The sequence below is a fragment of the Schistocerca cancellata genome, chromosome 6 (genome assembly GCF_023864275.1).
Source record: "Schistocerca cancellata isolate TAMUIC-IGC-003103 chromosome 6, iqSchCanc2.1, whole genome shotgun sequence".
NCBI lineage: Eukaryota > Metazoa > Arthropoda > Insecta > Orthoptera > Acrididae > Schistocerca > Schistocerca cancellata.
In genome coordinates this window covers 694,081,303-694,107,257 of record NC_064631.1, presented here as the reverse complement: position 1 = coordinate 694,107,257, position 25,955 = coordinate 694,081,303, and the positions used below count along the sequence as shown (strand labels likewise).

Sequence of the window (25,955 nt, the reverse complement as noted above, 5' to 3'; positions counted from 1 at the left end):
TCCAAAGAAGAGCAGCGCGTTAGGTCACGGGTTCGTTGAACAAGCGCTAAAATCCAGAAAGATGCCATCCAACTCCAGTGGCACGTTACAAGAGAGAGCTTTGCATTTCGGTTACTGTTGAAATTCTGAGAGCGCACATTCCTAGCAGTTCGCTCCATTTATTGTTTTCTCCTACATATATCTGACGATAATACCATGACGGTAAAATCAGAAAGTTACGAACTCAGAAGGAGTCCTAGCACAGGTGCTCTCGCTTCGTAACATTCGTGACTCTAACAAGAACGTGTGGAAGTGAGATTGGTACAGCACATACCGTAAGGTGGCTCGCGGAGTTTAGATGTAGGTGTGGAAATCCCTCTTTGGCGCACAGCGCCTCTCTTTCAGCGTCTGTAAGTGGAGTTTTATTTCCACAATGTTCTCTCACTTACCAAACGATACCGGAAATAAACGCCCCGCTCTTCTCTGGATATTTCCTGTCTTCTCCAACAATCATACGTTGCATGGGTTCCAGTCCGACCAGCAAACTTCAGTAATTGATGGTGTTACGAATGTTTTGTAAACTACTTCTTTACTAGCTGAATTACGTTTGCTTAGAATTTTTTTCAGTCACTGTCAGCCTGGCAACCGCTTTTCGGACGACTCGTTTTATGTGCCTGCCCCGTCGTGGGTTACCCCGGACAGTCACTCGGTCCCAGAGTGTGCATAATAATGCCAGCTGAATGGGCTGGACTGCACAAGTGACACAGAATAAGGGTTAACGGTCAAAGCGATGGACTGCAGTAGGTGGAAAGAGGACCAGCTACGAAACATCAAAATTGAGAGAGACACACAGTAGTGTAAGAACTGAAAGAATTCTCCTATGTAAAGTTTCGTATGCATGCCTATGAAGAAAGTTTCCATCAGAAATAGAACTTTTCTGGAGCCTTTTATCAGCCAATAACCTAGATATTAAGTCCCTGAACGTGTTCAATCGGAACATACGGAATGTACAGGTACATAATATAGACGATAGGAGTTTTCAGAGAAGAAGGAACTGAAAACGTTTGAAATTAGATTGTGTTAAAATTATTTCAGCAGCAAATTTGTCCGTTAATTTGTATTTCATTCAATATTTGAATTGGCTTAAACGCCAGTAATGGCCTTCCACTGAAACATTTGCTATAAGATCATAAAAATGTTTACAAACAGCTAAACTTACATGAAAATGAAATTTATCTACACTCCTGGAAATTGAAATAAGAACACCGTGAATTCATTGTTCCAGGAAGGGGAAACTTTATTGACACATTCCTGGGGTCAGATACATCACATGATCACACTGACAGAACCACAGGCACATAGACACAGGCAACAGAGCATGCACAATGTCGGCACTAGTACAGTGTATATCCACCTTTCGCACCAATGCAGGCTGCTATTCTCCCATGGAGACGATCGTAGAGATGCTGGATGTAGTCCTGTGGAACGGCTTGCCATGCCGTTTCCACCTGGCGCCTCAGTTGGACCAGCGTTCGTGCTGGACGTGCAGACCGCGTGAGACGACGCTTCATCCAGTCCCAAACATGCTCAATGGGGGACAGATCCGGAGATCTTGCTGGCCAGGGTAGTTGACTTACACCTTCTAGAGCACGTTGGGTGGCACGGGATACATGCGGACGTGCATTGTCCTGTTGGAACAGCAAGTTCCCTTGCCGGTCTAGGAATGGTAGAACGATGGGTTCGATGACGGTTTGGATGTACCGTGCACTATTCAGTGTCCCCTCGACGATCACCAGTGGTGTACGGCCAGTGTAGGAGATCGCTCCCCACACCATGATGCCGGGTGTTGGCCCTGTGTGCCTCGGTCGTATGCAGTCCTGATTGTGGCGCTCACCTGCACGGCGCCAAACACGCATACGACCATCATTGGCACCAAGGCAGAAGCGACTCTCATCGCTGAAGACGACACGTCTCCATTCGTCCCTCCATTCACGCCTGTCGCGACATCACTGGAGGAGGGCCGCACGATGTTGGGGTGTGAGCGGAAGACGGCCTAACGGTGTGCGGGACCGTAGCCCAGCTTCATGGAGACGGTTGCGAATGGTCCTCGCCGATACCCCAGGAGCAACAGTGTCCCTAATTTGCTGGGAAGTGGCGGTGCGGTCCCCTACGGCACTGCGTAGGATCCTACGGTCTTGGCGTGCATCCGTGCGTCGCTGCGGTCCGGTCCCAGGTCGACGGGCACGTGCACCTTCCGCCGACCACTGGCGACAACATCGATGTACTGTGGAGACCTCACGCCCCACGTGTTGAGCAATTCGGCGGTACGTCCACCCGGCCTCCCGCATGCCCACTATACGCCCTCGCTCAAAGTCCGTCAACTGCACATACGGTTCACGTCCACGCTGTCGCGGCATGCTACCAGTGTTAAAGACTGCGATGGAGCTCCGTATGCCACGGCAAACTGGCTGCCACTGACGGCGGCGGTGCACAAATGCTGCGCAGCTAGCGCCATTCGACGGCCAACACCGCGGTTCCTGGTGTGTCCGCTGTGCCGTGCGTGTGATCATTGCTTGTACAGCCCTCTCGCAGTGTCCGGAGCAAGTATGGTGGGTCTGACACACCGGTGTCAATGTGTTCTTTTTTCCATTTCCAGGAGTGTATATGCAGTGTATCATCAGTCTGTGTTGTTGCAGTAGATTTCGTGAGCTATTCACTGTGCACTTCGCGTTAACCACACTGAAGAGCCAATGAAACTGGTGCACCTGCCTAATATCGTGTAGGCCCCCGCGCGATCACGTATAAGTGCCGCAATGCGTCATGGCATGGACTCCACTAATGCCTGAAGTAGTGTTGGAGAGAACAGAAATCATGAATCCGGCAGGGCCGTCCATAAACCGGTTATAGTATGAGGGTGGAAATTCTTCTGAACAGCACGTTGCAAGGCATCCCAGATATGCTCAATAATGTTCACGTGAGGGGAGTTTGGTGGCCAGCGGAAGTGTTTAAACTCGGAGGAGTGTTCCTGGAGCCACTCTGTTGCAATTATGGACGCGTGAGGTGTCGCATTGTCCTGCTGGAATTGTTCCCAAGCCCGTCGGAATGCACTATGGACATGAATGGATGCAGGAGATCAGACTGGAGGCTTAAGTACGAGGGCAGTTCAATAAGTAATGCAACACATTTTTTTCTCGGCCGATTTTGGTTGAAAAAACCGGAAATTTCTTGTGGAATATTTTCAAACATTCCCGCTTCGTCTCGTATAGTTTCATTGACTTCCGACAGGTGGCAGCGCTGTACGGAGCTCTTGAAATGGCGTCTGTAACGGACGTGCGTTGCAAACAACGGGCAGTGATCGAGTTTCTTTTGGCGGAAAACCAGGGCATCTCAAGATATTCATAGGCACTTGCAGAATGTCTACGGTGATCTGGCAGTGGACAAAAGCACGGTGAGTCGTTGGGCAAAGCGTGTGTCATCATCGCCGCTAGGTCAAGCAAGACTGTCTGATCTCCCGCGTGCGGGCCGGCCGTGCACAGCTGTGACTCCTGCAATGGCGGAGCGTGCGAACACACTCGTTCGAGATGATCGACGGATCACCATCAAACAACTCAGTGCTCAACTTGACATCTCTGTTGGTAGTGCTGTCACAATTGTTCACAAAAATCTGAACGAACTTCTCCTTCTTCATGACAACGCAAGACCTCACACAAGTCTTCGCACCCGAGAGGAGCTCACAAAACTCCAGTGGACTGTTCTTCCTCATGCACCCTACAGCCCCTATCTCGCACCGTCGGATTTCCATATGTTTGGCCCAATGAAGGACGCAATCCGTGGGAGGCACTACGCGGATGATGAAGAAGTTATTGATGCAGTACGACGTTGGCTCCGACATCGACCAGTGGAATGGTACCGTGCAGGCATACAGGCCCTCATTTCAAGGTGGCGTAAGGCCGTAGCATTGAATGGAGATTACGTTGAAAAATAGTGTTGTGTAGCTAAAAGATTGGGGAATAACCTGGTGTATTTCAATGCTGAATAAAACAACCCCTGTTTCAGAAAAAAAATGTGTTGCATTACTTATTGAACTGCCCTCGTACGTTTCACCTATCAGAATCGTATCTAGACGCACAAACTGCACACTCCCCACACCATTACAGATCCTCCACACATCTTGAACAGTCCCCTACTGATATGAATGGTCCATGGATTCATGAGGTTATCTCCATATCCGTACGCTTCCGTCCACGCGATACAATTTGAAATGAGACTCGTCCGACCAGGGAATATGCTTCCAGTCATCAACAGTCCAATGTCATTGGTGGTGACGGTCCCAGGCGAGGAGTAATGCCTTGTATCGAGCAGTCATCAAGGGTACACAAGTGGGCCTTCGGTTCCCAAAGCAGATATCGATGATTGTTTCATTGAACGGTTCGCACGCTCACACATGTCGATGGCCCAGCATTGAAATATGCAGAAATTTGCGGAAGGATTGCACTTCTGTCACCTTGAAAGATTCTCTTCAATCGTCGTTGGTCCGCTTCTTGCAGGATGTTTTTCCGGCCGCAGCGATGACGGAAATTTGATGTTTTACCAGAGTCCTGATATTCACGATACAGTCGTGAAATGGTCGTACAGGAAAATCCGCACCTCGGAGATTCTGTGTGCATCGTTCGTGCGCCAACAATAACACCACATTCAAACCCACTTAAAACTTGATATCCTGCCACTGTAGCAGCAGTAAGCTTTATAGCAACTGCGCCAGACACTTTTTGTCTTATGTAGGAGTTGCCAACCGCAACGCCCTATTCTGCTTGTTAACATATCTCCGTATTTGAATAGACATGCATATACCAGTTTCTTTGGCGCTTCAGCGTACCACGTCATTTATTCATGGAATCATGTTCACTTCCTTTCCATTCTTCTTACAAACCCAGCTTATGTTCAAATGTCCCACGTCGTGCCCTAAATAAATTTCTGCTCGATATCAGTGCCATATGCAAACCTCACCTCCCCCACCCTATAACCACCAACGTAAGTACAAAAATAATCCTTAGTCTCACTTGTCATAACACTTTATAGTATTTTACTGCTCCATTCCTCTTCAAGGCTGGAACTACATAATAACGGCCCACATGATGTCATTCGAAATCCTTATCATTATATTTCGTCACCTCTCCGTCTTACGACGGGTTGATACCAAATTTCTAGATTTCCAGAACGCTTTTAACGCCGTTTTTCACAATGGGCCTCGCGGGGTTAGCCGCGCGGTCTCAGGGGGCCTTGCCACGGTTCGCGCGGCTTCCCACGTCGGAGGTTCGAGTCCTCCCTCGAGCATGGGTGTGTGTTGTCCTTAGCGTAAGTTAGTTTAAGTTAGATTAAGTAGTGTGTGAGCTGAGGGACCGATGACCTCAGCAGTTTGGTCCCATAGGAACTCAGCACCACCACCACCATCACAATCGGTTTGCAATCAAATTGCCTTTCTACGCGGGTTAGTGTCAGGTGGGTGTTTTGGATGGTGATTTTCTTTCATAATGATCACAGTTCGTAGCAACTGACTGAGAGCGATACAGTGAAACTGATGACATCACCATGGATGGATTAATGCCGCTCTGCTCTTCTCACCAGCAGACAATCGCAGCACACCTCTTAGAAAGTTTGCAGCCGATGGTATCGTTTGCCTTCTAATAAAGCCATTAGAAGATTTAACCGAATTTCGAAATTGTTTTGTCAGGATATTCCCATTGTGTGAAAAATAGCAAATGACGCTCAATATCAAAAACTGAGTGTACTAAAATATTTCCGTTCAATTTTGGCAACACGATAAATCTACTGAGCTAAATTTCTTGTGATTACTATTACGAACAACTCAAGCTGCAACAATTACATAGAAAATGTTTGGAGAAGACTAACCAAAGACTCTGCTTTGTTGGCCGACCATTTAAAAGCTCCAATATCTCTACGAAACACACCTCTGGAGTATTACTGCGTTGTTGGCCGTTTTGAATATTCAGGAGATAGGTGAGTGTCACGGATATGATAGGGGAGCTGGTGCGGCACTTACTAAAACAAAGGTATTTTTTTCTTGTTGCGAGATCTTTTCACAGAGTTACAATCTCTTTCACCTCACAATCCCAAAGTACTTTGTTTACTCCGGCCAACATGGGGGCAAACGAAGTTCGCACGGAAAGATTTAGCTGTTCATTTTTCCGCATGCTGCCGCGAGGGGTAGCCGCGTGGTCTTAGGAGCCTTGTCATGGTCCGCGCGGCTGTCCCCGTCGGAGGTTCGAGTCCTCCCTCGGGCATTTGTGTGTGTATCGTCCTTAGCGTAAGTTAGTTTACATTAGATTGAGTAGTGTGTAAGCTTAGGGACCGATGACCCCAGCAGTTTGATCCCACAAGGCCTTACCACAAATTTCCAATTTTTCCACGTTCTGTTCGAGACTTTAACGGCAGAGGACTAATCTGAACGTGGGTTCATGAACCCTATGGCAATTAATTAATTGTGAATTGCAGATAATCACGTGGACGTAGATCCCGTTGCCACCTGTCAATGGAATAACACAGGTTATGCATTGTTCAATATACAGCACCTAACACTGTAATGTCTTCATTTTCTGTCCAGATTCTTTATTTGCACTATCTTTTCGTCAGACAGTTCGCCACATGTGCTTGAATAGCGGACACATTTCGTTGTCACTCAGTCACTAATAAGTTCCCGTAAACAAAAATACGGAAGCGATATAAGTAGGAAACATGACTGGAGCCCTCTAGAGAATATACGAGTGCACGGAAGGCTAAATCTGCTGCGTTATATTCGACAGCCAAACCCACTTCTTTTATAACATCTTCAGTCTGTAATTTTTCAGGCCACGAAATGTCTTTTGGAACTTTATCTTGCCTTAAACGCGACTATTACCAGCGTTTACGACACGACATCGAAGCTCATCCGGTTTTTACGACCAGTATTAACTCCCCTTCGTTTTATGCCCAGTAAAATGCTTTTGTGGGTACCCAACGTCAGATTTTTGCCTGTTTGGAGTCTCTAAGAACGCTGAGCCACCATTTGTCAGGAGGTGCGTGGTTTTACACAGGATTCCAAATGAAGAGTGTTGTGTCATTTTCAATGGTCGAAGTCATGACCGCAACGTATTCTTCCACATACCAGTACTTCAACTGAAGGTAGGTTATGAAGTGGTAATGAGCTGAATTAAATTAGTTGAAATGAAATGAAATCATGCATCATTCTACACTGTCGAACGCCTTTCTAGGTTGACAAAATCTATGAAAGTTTTTTAAAGTCGTCCTTTCAGTATTAAACGTCACGTCGGAACTCTACCTTTCTTCAGGCCAAACTGATTATCATCTAACAAAATCTTCAATTTTCTGTTGGGTTCTTCCGTGCATTATTACTGTCAGAAACGTATGTGCAGTAGCCGTTGGTTATGCTATAGTTCTCGCACTTGCCTGTCCTAGCTGTCTTCGGAATTGTATGGATAATATTTTTCCGAATGTCGGATGATATGTCTCCAGACTCAGATTCATTGATTCCCACTTCCCCAAATGGTTTTAGAAATTGCGAAGGAATATTATCTGTGTCTTTCGTCGTATTTGATAGTAAGTCTTACAAAGCTTTGTTAAACTTTGACTGTAACACTACATCTCCTGTGCCTTCCACATCGACTCTCATTTGATCTCTTACATCAGATACCGGTTCCTTCCCCTCGCAAAGGCCTTCAAGCATACCTTTCCATCGTTAGGATCTCTCCTGCGGTTTTCGCAGGGGAATTCCCATTACACTCTTCGCCGAAGGTTGTTATACTACATCAGTTCTTCGCACTTTTTCTGCAACGTTTTCGTCTTGGTTTCGCTACAGATCCTATTAATCTCAATTGTAAGTAACTTATATCGTATTCATGTTATTTCCTGAATATTTCTGTAGTCGATCAATTGAAGTATTTGTTATGTTATCCAAGGTTTCTTCGAAGCTACCTTCCTTGTGTAACTATAGTTATCTGTCATTCATTGTGATTTCTCTTTTTCAAGAAGTTCATTCCTCTTGATCTGAACTGTCTATTGTGGTTCTCATTATCGTAATATCTACAGCCTTAGACTAAACACACCTCATCATTCCACACTACTTCAATATCCCACTTCATTCGACAGTGATTTAGTGGGACGATCCTGTAAAACGCTTCTCTTCGTCTTCAGCAGATCGCTATCTCAGCGTATACCTGCTTCTGGGTACGCATTACAACCCGATATCTAATTTCGATAGCTCTATTTAATCATGACGTAATCCAGCTTGAATCTTCCCACGTCTCCAGGCCTGTTCTAAGTATACACCTCCCATTTGTGATTTTTCAGAATATTATTTACTAATTCCATCTTAAATTTTTTGCCAAACTTGTTGGTTTTCCCTCTTTCATTCCTAGTACAGAGTAAAAATTCTCTCGTTTCTCCTTCTCCTACTGCTTCTGCTATAACAGGGTTCGTATCATAGATGATTATTAGACTGTCATCTCCCTTCAGATATTGAGTTACACGTTCATTGTGCTCATGCTCTGTCTCTTCATCTTCTCGCGTATACTACTTTTGCTGGCGTTGGTTGCTGTCGATTCTGATGTCAAAAGATCTACCACCAAGCTGCTCACTTTCAGTCTTTTCCTCGAGGTCACCTCCCCTTTGGCACTACCTTTTTGGAGATTCGAATGAGCCGGCCGGAGTGGCCGAGCGGTTCTAGGCGCTACAGTCTGGAACTGCGCGACCGCTACGGTCGCAGATTCGAATCCTGCCTCGGGCATGGATGTGTGTAATGTCCTTAGGTTAGTTGGGTTTAAGTAGTTCTAAGTTCTAGGGGACTGATGACCTCAGAAGTTAAGTCCCATAGTGCTCAGAGCCATTTGAACCAAGATTCGAATGAGAACATAGCAGGGCAAGCATAGTAGGGCATAGGAATACAGCTGTGTTATAATTCATTTGAGTTTATTTATTCTTCATTTATGGGCCCAAATGCATTAGACGGATAGGGAATAAGTAAAACGTAATAAAATAAAATACCGAGGTATTCTCATAATTTTCGAAGAGAAGTCACGTGCAGGAATGGGCATGTCTTCGAACTCGACAGCGTTCAACACGGCCTGTCACACATTTACAGAGATGCAAGTCTTACAACCTACTGGCACGAGGTGCAAACGTGCAAACTGGGGAGACACGGACCGTTCTGGATCGATCCTAGGTTGTTAAGAGCCAGTTATGTCGGTTGATTTGTTTGATTTAGGAACGTTATCCACATTCACCTAGTCGAATGCTGGGTCTGGGTTAATCCAAACATAAACAATCCAAAAAATGTAGATTTATGTGTGTATTTAAGCTTATTTCCTTCTCACTGAACGCTGAACACTGGATCTGAAAGTAAAGTAGTAAATGTTAACAAAGAGTTATTCATGGTGAATCCGTGATTATGTTACAAACTCTCAGAGACGATGAAGAGTAGTAAATAATTTGAGCTGAGGGACCCTGGTACAGAAACAATAGAGCCCAAAGTTGTAAGCGCAAATCTTTCTGAAACTTCCGACAGTGAACCTGCAGGTTCTACTGCAAGCACTTCCCTTTCCATATTTTGGGAGGAGGTGGTATGGACCAAAAGTAGAAAAAAAATTCTATTAAACATGGGCTCTAAATGCATACCTCAAGAGCTTTAAGTATTTGCTGATCTTTGCTGCTGTGAAATAGATCTTTTCTACTGAACAAGTGCTCATCGTTCCTACGGCATGCATTTTAGAGCCCATGTTCGGTGAAAATGTTTTCTTGTTTCGGTCCATACTACCTCATCCAAAAACATGGAAAGAAAGGAGCTTGCATTAGAACAGGTCCACTGTCAGATATATCAGAACGATAGTCGCTTTAACTTTCAACTTGGTCGTTTCCGGACCAGATCCCTTACCTCAGATTGATACATTTACCCCCTCTCCATCAATCCGGTAAGTGTGTAACATCATCACTCAATCACCCTACATATTGCTTCGAAGTTGAATAAGCATTTATTCATATTCGTTTATTCTTCTCTCACATCTCAAGAGTATTAGTTCAAACAAGGTTCAGATGGCTCTAAGCACTATGGGACTTAATATCTGAGGTCATCAGTCCCCTAGACTTAGAACTACTTAAACCTAACTAACCTAAGGACATCACACACATCCATGACCAAGGCAGGTTTCGAACCTGCGACCGTAGCAGCAGTACGGTTCCAGACTCAAGCGCCTATAACCGCTCGGCCACAGCGAAGAGTATTAGTCAGGGAAACGCTGTGGCCAGTTATGGCTATTGGTATCCCAAAATATTTTTGTCAATATTTTTAACTTCTTCAGTTCAATTTTTTTGTTCATTAATGTCAGTCTGATGTCAGTTGTAGAGAAATAAAAATACATTTTCTAATTTTATTTCTAAACTTGTTGATCGTTTCGTTACATACTGGATTTTTGTCTTATGAGGGTAGGATTTCCGATCACTAAGGTCAAATTTTATCATCCACACACCTTTTAAAGTTACTGAAAAGTATACCCATTATATAGGGTGTTACAAAAAGGTACGGCCAAACTTTCAGGAAACATTCCTCACACAAATAAAGAAAAGATTTATGTGGACATGTGTCCGGAAACGCTTAATTTCCATGTTAGAGCTCATTTTAGTTTCGTCGGTATGTACTGAACTTCCTCGATTCACCGCCAGTTGGCCCAATTGAAGGAAGGTAATGTTGACTTCGGTGCTTGTGTTGACATGCGACTCATTGCTCTACAGTACTATCATCAAGCACATCAGTACGTAGCATCAACAGGTTAGTGTTCATCACGAACGATGCACGATGGAGCTCCTGCACATTTCAGTCGAAGTGTTCGTACGCTTCTCAACAACAGATTCGGTAACCGATGGATTGGTAGAGGCGGACCAATTCCATGGCCTCCACGCTCTCCTGATGTCAACCCTCTTGACTTTCATTTATGGGGGCATTTGAAAGCTCTTGTCTACGCAACCCCGGTACCAAATGTAGAGACTCTTCGTGCTCGTATTGTGGACGGCTGTGATACAATACGCCATTCTCCAGGGCTGCATCAGCGCATCAGGGATTCCATGCGACGGAGGGTGGATGCATGTATCGTCGATAACGGAGGACATTTTGAACATTTCCTGTAACAAAGTGTTTGAAGTCACGCTGGTACGTTCTGTTGCTGCGTGTTTGCATTCCATGATTAATGTGATTTGAAGAGAAGTAATAAAATGAACTCTAACATGGAAAGTAAGCGTTTCGAGACACATGTCCACATAAATCTTTTCTTTATTTGTGTGTGAGGAATGTTTCCTGAAAGTTTGGCCGTACCTTTTTGTAACACCCTGTATACTAAGGAAATCGTCTGTTCATTTTAGCTATCAACTTAAATTATCAGTAGAAAATATTGTTGTTTGAATATCAATCCTTAAAAGTTCTCTGTGCTTTTCCCGTAAAATATTATTCTTCCTACGTGACACAACATTTTCTATATACAAGTTGGTTGTTACTCATATAAAGCTTGCGTTTTAATGCACCGTCGACATCGGTGTTAATGACAGGAAGCAACGGCTTAGATTGCACAAAAATGTCTTGTTTAACCAATAATGTTAGTATTCGCATCAAGTGATTCACAGAAAACGTGTTTAAACAAGATCTGGATGGGAGGACATGATTTCGAGCCCCGTCCTCACAAATACAAATAAAGTAACATAACCTACGCAGTATTCGGCTCGGTGACACTCTATGAAAGTATTTTTTATGTACGTCATTCCGTACACCGAAGTGCAGGGCGAATTATCTTAAATAGAGCCCGATACAGAAATGGATTCTTTTCAGTAACGTCACAACTGAGGCAAAAGGTTTCAAAATTAGAGATATTTGGGACAGAGTTAACATTTCCAGGATTTTCCTTCCAAACAAGGGACACCTCCTTAAAACCCTTGGCTAGATTTGAACGAATAGACGTACTTTTTATTTGTTTCTAGGACTGTTACGTCCCAGAAAAGAATATGAACGCCTGGTCAACGTAGTATCGCTTAGTTTATCTTAGAGTGTTAAGTGAATGAGTTGCTAGACTTATACTGTAGTGTACGTTACGTCACGGTGAAAAAAAGATAGTTGTTCCTTCCTTACCTATGTGCAATTATTAGTCGGTTAATTCCATGTTTCATGTATCGTATTCACAATTAATTTAAACATGCGTATAGTTAGGGCCTCCCGTCGGGTACCCCGATCGCCTGAGGCATATCTTGTTAGTTGACGCGACTTCGGTGAGTTGTGTGTCTGTGAGGAGACAGTACAACATCCAGTCCTCGAGCGAAGAAAATTTGGAACCGGTAGGAAATCAAACGCGGACCTGTCGCATGGCATTCAGCCGCGCTGTCTACTCAGCTATGGATACAAATATATTCAGAATAAACAATCATATGTGGCTATAAAGATTATATTGATAACTTAGGAAAATTGTATGGTGAGATACTACTCATTAACATATTTCTTATTGGCTACCGTACCTCTGTGGTACGGAAGTACTTATTAACGAAGACAACTACATTTGAAAGCACTTCTGTTGACCGTCCGACATTATACTTTCATGGGAAGATTAACAAAGAGTTTCATAGCCCTGTATTTCATACCTTTTCGTGCCAAAGTTATACTGACTAGAGAAAATAGCAGATTACTTTCACTGCTAGTATTGTACTAGTAAAAATATCTCTTATCCTCAAACTGCAATGGAGTGACAATAAAGTATATCAATGAATAAATGTATTTTTTACTTTTTTCTTTTCTACTCCAAGAAATGGAGTGTGCTGTTTGGAATGCAGCCCATTATAGAGATGGTGTCCTTTTTTGCCAGTTAGCAGACAAGGTCGTAGTGGAGCTGAGGAATTCCCAGTCGGAATCAAGTAAACAGTAGAGGATCATCATTTTCAGATAACCTTGTTCGACACATGTTGCAGTGCACCTATTTATAATTTATTCCTGGGATAATATTGTCTGTTGTCCGAGATACGGAGAAAGCACGCTTCTTTATTACTTTTCATTCCGTGCCCCTAAATGCAATGCTGGCTGTGTAAACCAGTGCAAGCCAGGGACTTTTCAGCCAACTATTAAGCAAACTGGTAGTGTAGGCGCATGGGAATCCCAACTGGGAAATTCGGAACTTTTGCCACAAAACCAATTAAACCAAGGGATTGGAAATACAATCATGTTCAGAAAAAAAACACCTTGAACGACTACAGATAGGACATTCATATTCAGGGGACATTTACATTAGCATGTTCTGCAGAAATGGCAACGACCTTCCGCAGTGGATACAACGGTTCCCGTGAGATTACCGAAGTTAAGCGCTGTCGGGCGTGGTCGGCACTTGGATGGGTGACCATCCGGGCCACCATGCACTGTTGCCATTTTTCGGGGTGCACTCAGCCTCGTGATGCCAATTGAGGAGCTACTCGACCGAATAGTAGCGGCTTCGGTCAAGATTACCATCATAACGACCGGGAGAGCGGTGTGCTGACCCCACGCCCCGTCTATCCGCATCCTCCCCTGAGGATGACTCGGCGGTCGGATGGTCGCGGTAGGCCCCTCGTGGCCTGAAGATGGAGTGCTTTATGTTCTGCAGAAATCATTAACATTTCAGTTACTTCGGTTCAGCATGTGTCTACATCTACATTTATGTTCCGCAAGCCACCCAACGGTGTGTGGCGGAGGGCATTTTACGTGCCACTGTCATTACCTCCCTTTCCTGTTCCAGTCGCGTATGGTTCGCGGGAAGAACGACTGCCGGAAAGCCTCCGTGCGCGCTAGAATCTCTCTAATTTTACATTCGTGATCTCCTCGGGAGATATAAGTATGGGGAAGCAATATATTCGATACCTCATCCAGAAACGCACCCTCTCGAAACCTGGCGAGCAAGCTACACCGCGATGCATAGCGCCTGTCTTGCAGAGTCTACCACTTGAGTTTGCTAAACATCTCCGTAACGCTATCACGGTTATCAAATAACCCTGTGACGAAACGTGCCGCTCTTCTTTGGATCTTCTCTATCTCCTCTGTCAATCCGACCTGGTACGGATCCCACATTGATGAGCAGTACTCAAGTATAGGTCGAACGAGTGTTCTGTAAGCCACTTCCTTTGTTGATGGACTACATTTTCTAAGGACTCTCCCAATGAATCGCAACCTGACACCCGCCTTACCAACAATTAATTTTATAGGATCATTCCATTGCAAATCGTTCCGTACGCATACTCCCAGACATTTTACAGAAGTAACGGCGACCAGTGTTTGTTCCGCTATCATATAATCATACAATAAAGGATTAAGGGTCAGTTGCCACTCCTGCACCAAGAGCCTATCCGCTGCAGATCGTCCTGCATTTCGTTGCAATTTTCTAATGCTGCAGCTTCTCTGTATACTACAGCATCATCGGCGAAAAGCCGCATGGAACTTCCGACACTACCTACTAGGCCATTTATATATATTGTGAAAAGCAATGGTCCCATAACACTCCCCTGTGGCACGCCAGAGGTTACCTTAACGTCTGTAGACGCCTCTCCATGAGAACAACATGCTGTGTTCCGTTTGCTAAAAACTTTTCACTCCAGCCACACAGCTGGTCTGATATTCCGTAGGCTCTTACTTTGTTTACCAGGCGACAGTGCGGTACTGTATCGAACGCCTTCCGAAAGTCAAGGAAAATGGCATCCACCTGGGAGCCTGTATCTAATATTTTCTGGGTCTCATGAACAAATAAAGCGAGTTGGGTCTCACACGAGCGCTGTTTCCGGAATCCAGGTTGATTCCTACAGAGTAGATTCTGGGTTTCCAGAAACGACATGATACGCGAGCAAAAAACATGTTCTAAAATTCTACAGCAGATCGACGTCAGAGATATAGGTCTATAGTTTTGCGCATCTGCTCGACGACCCTTCTTGAAGACTGGGACTACCCGTGCTCTTTTCCAATCATTTGGAACCTTCCGTTCCTCTAGAGACTTGCGGTACACGGCTGTTAGAAGCGGGGCAAGTTCTTTCGCGTACTCTGTGTAGAATCGAATTGGTATCCCGTCAGGTCCAGTGGACTTTCCTCTGTTGAGTGATTCCAGTTGCTTTTCTATTCCTTGGACACTTATTTCGATGTCAGCCATTTTTTCGTTTGTGCGAGGATTTAGAGAAGGAACTGCAGTGCGGTCTTCCTCTGTGAAACAGCTTTGGAAAAAGGTGTTTAGTATTTCAGCTTTACGCGTGTCATCCTCTGTTTCAATGCCATTATCATCCTGGAGTAACTGGATATGCTGTTTGGAGCCACTTACTGATTTAACGTAAGACCAGAACTTCCTAGGATTTTCTGTCAAGTCGGTACATAGAATTTTACTTTCGAATTCACTGAACGCTTCACGCATAGCCCTCCTTACGCTACCTTTGACATCGCTTAGCTTCTGTTTGTCTGAGAGGTTTTGGCTGCGTTTAAACTTGGAGTGAAGCGCTCTTTGCTGTCGCAGTAGTTTCCTAACTTTGTTGTTGAACCACGGTGGGTTTTTCCCATCCCTCACAGTTTTACTCGGCACGTACCTGTCGAAAACGCATTTTGCGATTGCCTTGAACTTTTTCCATAAACACTCAGCATTGTCAGTGTCGGAACAGAAGGTTTAGTTCTGATCTGTTAGGTAGTCTGAAATCTGCCTCCTATTACTCTTGCTAAACAGATAAACGTTCCGCTGTGCAGGATTAGCCGAGCGGTCTGAGGCGCTGCAGTCATGGACTGTGCGGCTGGTCCCGGCGGAGGTTCGAGTCCTCCCTCGGGCATGGGTGTGTGTGTTTGTCCTTAGGATAATTTAGGTTAAGTATTGTGTAAGCTTAGGGACTGAAGACCTTAGCAGTTAAGTCCCATAAGATTTCACACACATTTGAACATTTTTTGAACATAAACGTTCCTCCTTTTTTTATATTCCTATTTACTTCCATATTCAGCGATGCTGCAACGACCTTATGATCACTGATTCCCTGTTCTGTGCTTACAGAGTCGAAAAGTTCGGGTCTGTTTGTTATGAGTAGGTCCAAGATGTTATCTCCACGAGTCGGTTCTCTGTCCACAATGAGGTCGTTCCATACATCATTGCCGTCTAGCGTGTTTCTGCACGTTCGTCAAAGTTAGACGAAGAAGAGGACGAAGCCCACGTAACGCTTGCCGTACAAAGTCGGCCGACTGTCACCCCTGATAGTGTACCATGTGTTCCACTGTTCCACTGTTGCGCCAGAGCCGAAGAGAACGCACATCTGTCCTGCAATGCCACTCGGATGAGGTGTCGATCTTACCGGGGAGTGGCCTGGGTGGTGCGACCTGATCCATTTCGTTGTGTGCTACGGCCTTCCGTGACCCATTCTGCGCACACCCGTTGCACTGCCGAAACTTTGGTCCTACATGAGCAGCAGTTTCCCGGATGGATGCATCGCATTCTCTCACGTCAATAATGCGCCCTCCTTCGAACTCACTGACTTGACGGCAGGTTTCGCGAATACGACTGTGACGCATCTTGCACGTCTGCTCAAGTCACACTGGCCCGTTACATTCGGTTTATAGCGACAACAGGCGCAGCAGGCACGTTTCACCGGTCGACGGTGTTGCTCCGCGATATCGATGTTCACCCTGAATCCGCGGGCCGACATGGTTCAAACTCTAATTATTTCTGCAGAATGTACTAAGGTATACAGGATGGTCCATTCATAGTGACTGGGGCAAATACCTCACGAAATAAGCGTGAAACGAAAAAACTACGAAGAACGGAACTTGTCTAGCACGAACATGTAATAGAGAATGGGGGTTCCTATTTAAAATAACGTAGTTGATATCCGTTTTACCTATGGCAGCGCCATCTAGCGGACCAACCATAGCGCCATCTGGTTTCCCACTTGAAGCTAGACAAGTTTCGTCCTTTGTAGTTTTTAGTTTGACGCTTATTTCGTGAGATATTTGGCCCGGCCATGATCAATGGACCACCCTGTATATATAATAGTGAAATGTAGTTAGCAAATATGAAAAGTTGTATTTATGGCTTAGCGGCTTAAGATTAGAATACTACTACAATCTCAACGTTTTATAACAGTAAACAAAGCTCAGGTTCAGAGAGAGTGAAGACAGAGAAAATGTACATCGGGTGGGAGAATTTGAAAATAGAAAGTAGGAAATGGACAGAGAGGGGTGTGAGGAGTAGATGGATAGAGAGCGGGAGGAGAAGATGGGGAGGAGGTGGCTGGCTCTGAGCACTATGGGACTCAACTGCTGTGGTCATAAGTCCCCTAGAACTTAGAACTACTTAAACCTAACTAACCTAAGGACATCACACACATCCATGCCCGAGGCAGGATTCGAACCTGCGACCGTAGCGGTTGTGCGGTTCCAGACTGTAGCGCCTTTAACCGCTCGGCCACTCCGGCCGGCGAGGAGGTGATGGGCAGAAAGAGGAGGAGAGAGAGGGGGCAGAAATACTAGGAGAGAGAACAGGGAGCAGAAGATGTACAAAGAAAAGTGGAGGAGGTTGTGGGCAGGGAGGCAGGACAAGAGAAGGAGATGGTAAAGGAGAGGGGGTGGATATATATAAGGTATAGTTCCACGGTATATATCTAAGAACATGTGCTTATTCGAGTGCAACTTTGTGTCAAAGTTTAAAAGGAATTGGTGAAGAACTTCCAGAAATTTACGATTTTCTACAAAGCAACATTTACATAAGACTAAAAAGTTGTGACCGAGGGCTCCATTGTTTCGACTTAAATTTATAAACCGTCACTGAACCAAGCAGCCATGTTTAAACCTTTGTGCTTTTTTTTTTCGTTTAACCCGATTGTGCCAGAGCAACACGAGGCCAGGAGCTGCTAAAAATAGTAGTAAATACCTAAAGTCAGCTTTGCGCCGACACTGGAAGATGTCGGATAAGCAAACTGTAGCCGGGACCGTGCATTAAGATCCATGGAGCAAGTTCGCCGTTTACATATTTTGAACTACTGGCCATTAAAATTGCCACACCAAGAAGAAATACAGATGATAAGCGCGTATCCAAAGGACACATATATGATACTAGAATTGACATGTGATTTCATTTTCAAGCAATTTAGGTGCATGTATCCTGAGAAATCAGTACCCAGAACAACCACCTCTGGTCGTAATAACGGCCCTAATACGCCTGGGCATTGAGTAAGAGAGAGCTCCGATAACGTCTAGAGGTACAGCTGCCCATGCAGCTTCAACACGATATCGCATTTCATCGAGAGTAGTGACTGGCATATTGTGACGAGCCTGTTGCTTGGCCACCATTGACCAGACGTTTTCAATTGGTGAGAGATGTGGAGAATGTGCTGACCAGGGCAGCAGTCGAACATTTTCTGTATCCAGAGAGGCCCGTACAGGACCTGCAACATACGGACGTGCATTATTCTGGTGAATGTAGGGTTTCGCAGGGATCGAATGAAGGGTAGAGCCACGGGTCGTAACACATCTGAAATGTAACGTCCACTGTTCAAAGTGGTGTCAATGCGAACTAGAGGTGGCCGAGACGTGTAACCAATGGCACCCCGTACCATCACGCCGGGTGATACGCCAGTATGGCGATGACACGCTTCCAATGTGCGTTCACCACGATGTCGCCAAACACGGATGCGACCATCATGATGATCTAAACAGAACCTGGATTCATCCGAAAAAATGACGTTTTGCCATTCGTGCACCCAGGTTCCTCGTTGAGTACACCATCGCAGGCGCTCCTGTCTGTGATGCAAGGTCAAGGGTAACCACAGCCATAGTCTTCGAGCTGATAGTCCATGCTGCTGCAAACGTTGTTGAACCGTTCGTGCAGATGGTTGTTGTCTTGCAAACATCCCCATCTGTTGACTCAGGGATCGAGACGTGGCTGCAAGATTTGTTACAGCCATGCGGATAAGATAAATGTCATCTCGACTGCTAGTGATACGAGGCCGTTGGGATCCAGCACGGCGTTCCGTATTACCCTCCTGAACCCACCGATTCCATATTCTGCTAACAGTCATTTGATCTCGACCAACACGAGCAGCAATGTCGCGATACGATCAACCGCAATCGTGATAGGCTACAGTCCGACCTTTATTAAATTCGGAAACGTTATGTACGCATTTCTCCTCCTTACACGAGGCATCACAACAACGTTTCAGTAGGCAACGCCGGTCAACTGCTGTTAGTGTATGAGAAGTCGGTTGGAAACTTTCCTCATGTCAGCACGTTGTAGATGTCGCCACCGGCGCCAACCTTGTGTGAATGCTCTGAAAAGCTAATCGTTTGCATATCTCAGCATCTTCTTCCTGTCGGTTAAATTTCGTGTCTGTAGCACATCATCTTCGTGGTGTAGCAATTTTAATGGCCAATAGTGTATCTCGCAGCTTTGCGCCTCATTTATTATTTTTGTTGACAAACTTGCAACCGCCCACGAGTGCAGCCCTCGGCATGTCTGTTGCAGCGTACATCGTGGTGGCGATGATCTCGCGGGACTACGAGCGGCAGCCGCGCGGCCGGCCCGGGGAGCGGCCTCTGCGGCCGTTCGTGGCCGGCCGCCCCCCGCGGCTGCCCCCGGACCTGGGGGGCGGACAGGCGCTGCCGCCGCCCCCGTCCTACCAGGAGGCCACGGCGGCGCCGCCCCCAGGTGAGCGCGCCAGCGAGCCGCCCAGCATGCAGCGCGCAGCCGCCGCTGGGCGGGCAGATCACCGGCATTTGTTTGGCTTTCCTTCAGTTATAGAATCCGGTCACTGAACTGTTCACAGTAACACACCCTCTGCCCTACCTTCCTATTCATAACGAATCCTACACCTGTTATACCATTTTCTGCTGCTGTTGATATTACCCGATACTCATCTGACCAGAAATCCTTCTCTTCCTTCCACTTCACTTCACTGACCCCTACCATATCTAGATTGAGCCTCTGCATTTCCCTTTTCAGATTTTCTAGTTTCCCTACCACGTCAAGCTTCTGACATTCCACGCCCCGACTCGTAGAACGTTATCCTTTCGTAGATTATGCAATCTTTTTCTCATGGTAACCTCCCCCTTGGCAGTCCCCTCCCGGAGATCCGAATGGGGGACTATTCCGGAATCTTTTGCCAATGGAGAGATCATCACGACACTTCTTTAATTACAGGCCACATGTCCTGTGGATACACGTTACGTGTCTTTAATGCAGTGGTTTCCATTGACTTCTGCATCCTCATGTCGTTGATCATTGCTGATTCTTCCGCCTTGAGGGGCAATTTCCCACCCCTAGGACAAGAGGGTGCCCTGAACCTCTATCCGCTCCTCCGCCCTCTTTGACAAGGCCGTTGGCAGAATGAAGCTGACTTGCTATGCCGGAAGTCTTCGGCCGCCAATGCTGATTATTTATCAAAATTTAGGCAGTGGCGGGGATCGAAGACGTTTTCATTATGAATCAATGACGCTACCCCTAGACCACGGGTACCCAGCATAAAACTGGCTAAAACTTCCTGGCAAGTGAAAACTGTGTGTCAGACCGAGACTCGAACTCGGGACCTTTGCCTTTCGCGGGCAGGTGCTCTACCAACTGAGCTACCCAAGCACGACTCAGAGGTTCGCAGGAGAGCTTCTGTAAAGTTTGGAAGGTAGGAGACGAGGTACTGGCAGGAGTAAAGCTGTGAGTACGGTGCGTTAGTCGTGCTTGGGTAGCTCAGGTGGTAGAGCACCTGTCCGCGAAAGGCAAAGGTCCCCAGTTCGAATCTCGGTCCCGCACACAGTTTTAATCTGCTAGGAAGTTTCATATCAGCACACACTCCGCTGCAGAGTGAAAATCTCTTTCTGGCTTAATGCTGGCTCTGCGATAAGAAAATGAAACGTGCTTTAATGCACCGCCATGAGTATTTTTTTTATATGTTTATTTGGATCAAGAGTTTAGTTTTGTACTTACTCCGACAGTATGTATGGCTTTTGTTGTAATATGCATCTGTTTGCTTCCATTTTGATGGACAGCTGGTAACACATCACTCTCTTTTACAGAACAGGTATGGATATTCAAATATTCAAATGGCTCTCAGCACTATTGGACGTAACATCTGAAGTCATAAGTCCCCTAGAACTTAGAACTACTTAAACCTCACTAGCCTAAGGACATGACACACGTCCATGACCGAGGCAACATTCGAACCTGCGACCATAGCGGTTGCGCGGTTCCAGGCTGAAGCGCCTAGAACCGCTCGACCACCTCGGCCAGCTGTATAAATATTCCAGCGCATTCATGTTAATGCTAGTCATGAGTAAAGTACTTGCCCATAAAGTGACTGTGTTGTATGATAAGAATAGAAATCCCCCCATGAACCATAGACCATGCCGTTCGTTGGGGAGGCTTGCGTGCCTCAGCGATACAGATAGCCGTACCGTAGGTGCAACCACAACGGAGGGGTATTTGTTGAGAGGCCAGACAAACGTATGGTTGCTGGAAAGGGGCAGCAGCCTTTTCAATAGTTGCAGAGGCAACAGTCTGGATGATTGACTGATCTTCCCTTGTAACACTAACCAAAACGGACTTGGTGTGCTGGTACTGCGAACGGCTGAAAGCAAGGGCAAACTACAGCCGTAATTCTTCCCGAGGGCATGCAGCTTTACTGTATGGTTAAATGATGATGGCGTCCTCTTGGGTAAAATATTCCGGAGGTAAAATAGTCCCCCGTTCGGATCTCCGAGCGGGTACTACTCAAGAGGACGTCGTTAGCAGGAGAAAGAAAACTGGCGTTCTACGGATCGGAGAGTGGAATGTCAGATCCCTTAACTGGGCAGGTAGGTTAGAAAATTTATAACGGGAAATGGATAGGTTGAAGTTAGATATAGTGGGAATTAGTGAAGTTCGGTGGCAGGAGGAACAAGACTTTTGGTCAGGTGAATACAGGGTTATAAATACAAAATCAAATAGGGGTAATGCAGGAGTAGGTTTAATAATGAATAAAAAAATAGGAGTGCGGGTAACCTACTACAAACAGCATAGTGAACGCATTATTGTGGCCAAGATAGACTGGAAGACCACGCCTACTACAGTAGTACACGTTTATATGCCAACTAGCTCTGCAGATGACGAAGAAATTCATGAAATGTATGATGAGATAAAAGAAATTATTCAGGTAGTGAAGGGAGACGAAAACTTAATAGCCATTGGTGACTGGAATTCGAGAGTAGGAAAAGGGAGAGAAGGAAACGTAGTAGGTGAATATGGAGTGGGGCTAAGAAATTAAAGAGGAAGTCGTCTGGTAGAATTTTGCACAGATCACAACTTAATCATACCTAACACTTGGTTCAAGAATCATAAAAGAAGGCTGTATGCATGGAAGAAGCCTGGAGTTACTGACAGATTTCAGATAGATTATATAATGGTAAGACAGAGAGTTAGGAACCAGTTTTTAAATTGTAAGACATTTCCAGGGGCAGATGTGGACTCTGACCACAATCTATTGGTTATGAACTATAGATTAAAGCTGAAGAAACTGCAAAAAGGTGGGAATTTAAGGCGATGGGACCTGGATAAACTGACTAAACCAGAGGTTGTACAGAGTTTCAGGGAGAGCATAAGGGAATAATTGATAGGAATGGGGGAAAGAAATACAGTAGAAGAAGAATGGGTAGCTTTGAGGGATGAAGTAGTGAAGGCAGCAGAGGATCAGGTAGGTAAAAAGACGAGGGCTAGTAGAACTCCTTGGGTAACAGAAGAGATATTGAATTTAATTGATGACAGGAGAAAATATAAAAATGCAGTAAATGAAGGAGGCAAAAAGGAATGCAAACGTCTCAGAAATGAGATCGACAGGAAGTGCAAAATGGCTAAGCAAGGATGGCTAATGTGAGGATGTAGAGGCTTACCTCGCTAGGGGTAAGATAGGTAGATACTGCCTACAGGACAGAGAAAAGAGAACCACTTGTATGAATTTCAAGAGCTCAGATGAAAACTCAGTTCTAAGCAAAGAAGGGAAAGCAGAAAGGTGGAAGGAGTATATGTTGTTGTTGTTGTTGTTGTGGTCTTAAGTCCTGAGACTGGTTTGATGCAGCTCTCCATGCTACTCTATCCTGTGCAAGCTTCTTCATCTCCCAGTACCTATTGTAGCCTACATCCTTCTGAATCTGCTTAGTGTATTCATCTCTTGGTCTCCCCCTACGATTTTTATCCTCCACGGTGCCCTCCAATACTAAATTGGTGATCCCTTGATGCCTCAGAACATGTCCTACCAACCGATTCCTTCTTCTGGTCAAGTTGTGCCACAAACTCCTCTTCTCCCCAATCCTATTCAGTACCTCCTCATTAGTTATGTGATCTACCAATCTAATGTGAAGATGTAGAGGCTTATCTCGCTAGGGGTAAGATAAGTAGATACTGCCTACAGGACAGAGAAAAGAGGGTCTATACAAGGGCGGTGTACTTGTGGACAATATTTTGGAAACGGAAGAGGATGTAGATGAAGATGAAATGGGAGATACGATACTGCGTGAAGAGTTTGATAGAGCACTAAAAGACCTGAGTCGAAACAAGGTCCCGGGAATAGACAACATTCCATTAGAACTACTAACACCCTTGGGAGAGCCAGTCATGACAAAACTCAACCATCTGGTGAGCAAGACGTATCAGAAGGCGAAATACCCTCAGACTTCAAGAAGAATATAATAATTCCAATCCCAAAGAAGGCAGGTGCTGACAGATGTGAAAATTACCGAACTATCAGTTTAATAAGTCACGGCTGCAAAATACTAACGCGAATTCTTTACAGACGAATGGAAAAACTGGTAGAAGCCGACCTCGCAGAAGTTCAGTTTGGAATCTGTACAAATGTTGGAACACGTGAGGCAATACTGCCCTTACGACTCATCTTAGAAAATAGATTAAGGAAAGACAAACCAACGTTTCTAGCATTTGTAGACTTAGAGAAATCTTTTGTCAATATTGACTGGAATACTCTCTTCCAGTTTCTGAAGGTGGCAGCGGTGAAATACAGGGAGCGAAAGGCTATGTACGATTTGTACAGAAACCAGATGGCAGTTATAAGAGTCGAGGGACATGAAAGGGAAGCAGTGGTTGGGAAGGGAGTGAGTCAGGATTGTAGCTTCTCCCCGACGTTATTCTGTCTGTATATTGAGCGAGCAGTAAAGGAAACGAAAGAAAAATTTGGAGTAGGTATAAAATCCATGGAGAAGAAATAAAAACTTTGAGGTTTGCCGATGACATTGTAATTCTGTCAGAGACAGCTCAGGACTTGGAACAGCAGTTGAACCGAATGGACAGTGTCTTAAAAGGAGGATTAAGATGAACATCAACAAAAGCAAAACGAGACTAATGGAATGTAGTCGAATTAAGTCGGGTGATGCTGAGGGAATTAGATTAGGAAATGAGATACTTAAAGTAGTGAAGTAGTTTTGTTATTTGGGGAGAAAAGTAACTGATGGTGGTCGAAGTAGAGAGGATATAAAATGTAGACTGGCAATGGCAAGGAAAGCGTTTCTGAAGAAGAGAATTTTGTTAACATCCAGTATTGATTTAAGTGTCAGGAAGTCGTTTCTGAAAGTATTTGTATGAAGTGTAGCCATGTATGGAAGTGAAACATGGACGATAAATAGTTTGGACAATAGAAGCTTTCGTTATGTGGTGCTGCAGTAGAATGCTTAATATTAGATGGGTAGATCATATAATTAATGAGGAGGTATTGAATAGAATTGGGGAGAAGAGGAGTTTGTGGCACAACTTTACAAGAAGGAGTGACCGGTTGGTAGGACATGTTCTGAGGCATCAAGGGATCACAAATTCAGCATTGGAGGGCAGCGTGGAGTGTAAAAATCGTAGAGGGAGACCAAGAGACGAATACACTAAGCAGATTCGAGGGATGTAGGTTGCAGTAGGTACTGGGAGATGAAGAAGCTTGCACAGGATAGAGTAGCATGGAGAGCTGCATCAGACCAGTCTCAGGACTGAAGACCACAACAACAATAATTTTTTCCATGAACCGGTTTAGGAACTTTTTCAGGCTCATAACCTTTTCAAGCTTATCTGCAGTTGGTGAACAGGATGTTATATAGCTATTTCAGAACATAATGCTGGCTCTGTGACAAGAAGATGAAATGTGCTTTAATGCACCGCCATGAGTATTTTTTTACATGTAAATTTGGCTCAAGAGTTTAGTTTTGTACTTACTCCGAAAGTATGTGCGGCTTTCGTTGTTAATACGCATCTGTTTGCTTACATTGTGATGGACAGCTTGTAACACGTCACTCTCTTTTACAGAATAGGTATGGATATTCAAATGGCTCTGAGCACGATCGGACTTAACATCTGAGGTCATCAGTCCCCTAGAACTTAGAACTACTTAAACCTAACTAACCTAAGGTCATGACACACATCCATGCCCGAGGCAGGATTCGAACCTGCAACCATAGCGGTCGCAGACTGAAGCGCCTAGAACCCCTCGTCCACATCTGCCGGCTGTGTGGATATTCCAGGGCATTCATGTTAATGCTAGTCACGAGTAAAGTACTTGCTCATAAAGTGAGTGTCTTATATGATAACATAAGAATATAAATAACACGCCAGATAATTTGGATTTGTTCTTGCAGTAATTTATTTATTTCATTTATTTTGGGCATTCATGTTAACGAAAGTTCTGATTAAAGTATTTGCCCATACATGGACTCTAATATTTGTAAATAAAAATAAATAATATCTCTGAGAAATTGGCCTACGTCATATATTTGTGTAAAGATCTTTCTAACAAGTAACAGTTGAATAGCACGCACTCGATTCTGGAAAAGTTTCGTTATTCCAGTGTATATGAATACATATTCCGTAAAAGTGAGTGATGTAATACCAGCTGTCCATCACGATGGAAGCAGAAAGATGGATATTAACAACAAAAGCCACCCATACTATCGCATTAAGTAC

General features: G+C 44.9%; 1 protein-coding gene across 1 annotated transcript in view; it reads left to right on the top strand.

Annotated features, from left to right (window-relative positions):
- LOC126088482 (uncharacterized) overlaps window positions 1-25,955 on the top strand; it is a 372,186-nt gene that overhangs the window by 335,428 nt on the left and 10,803 nt on the right. The window contains exon 4 of the mRNA XM_049906624.1: window positions 19,509-19,691. Within this exon, the coding sequence (XP_049762581.1) occupies window positions 19,509-19,691 (183 nt within the window). The remainder of the gene's footprint in view (window positions 1-19,508; window positions 19,692-25,955) is intronic.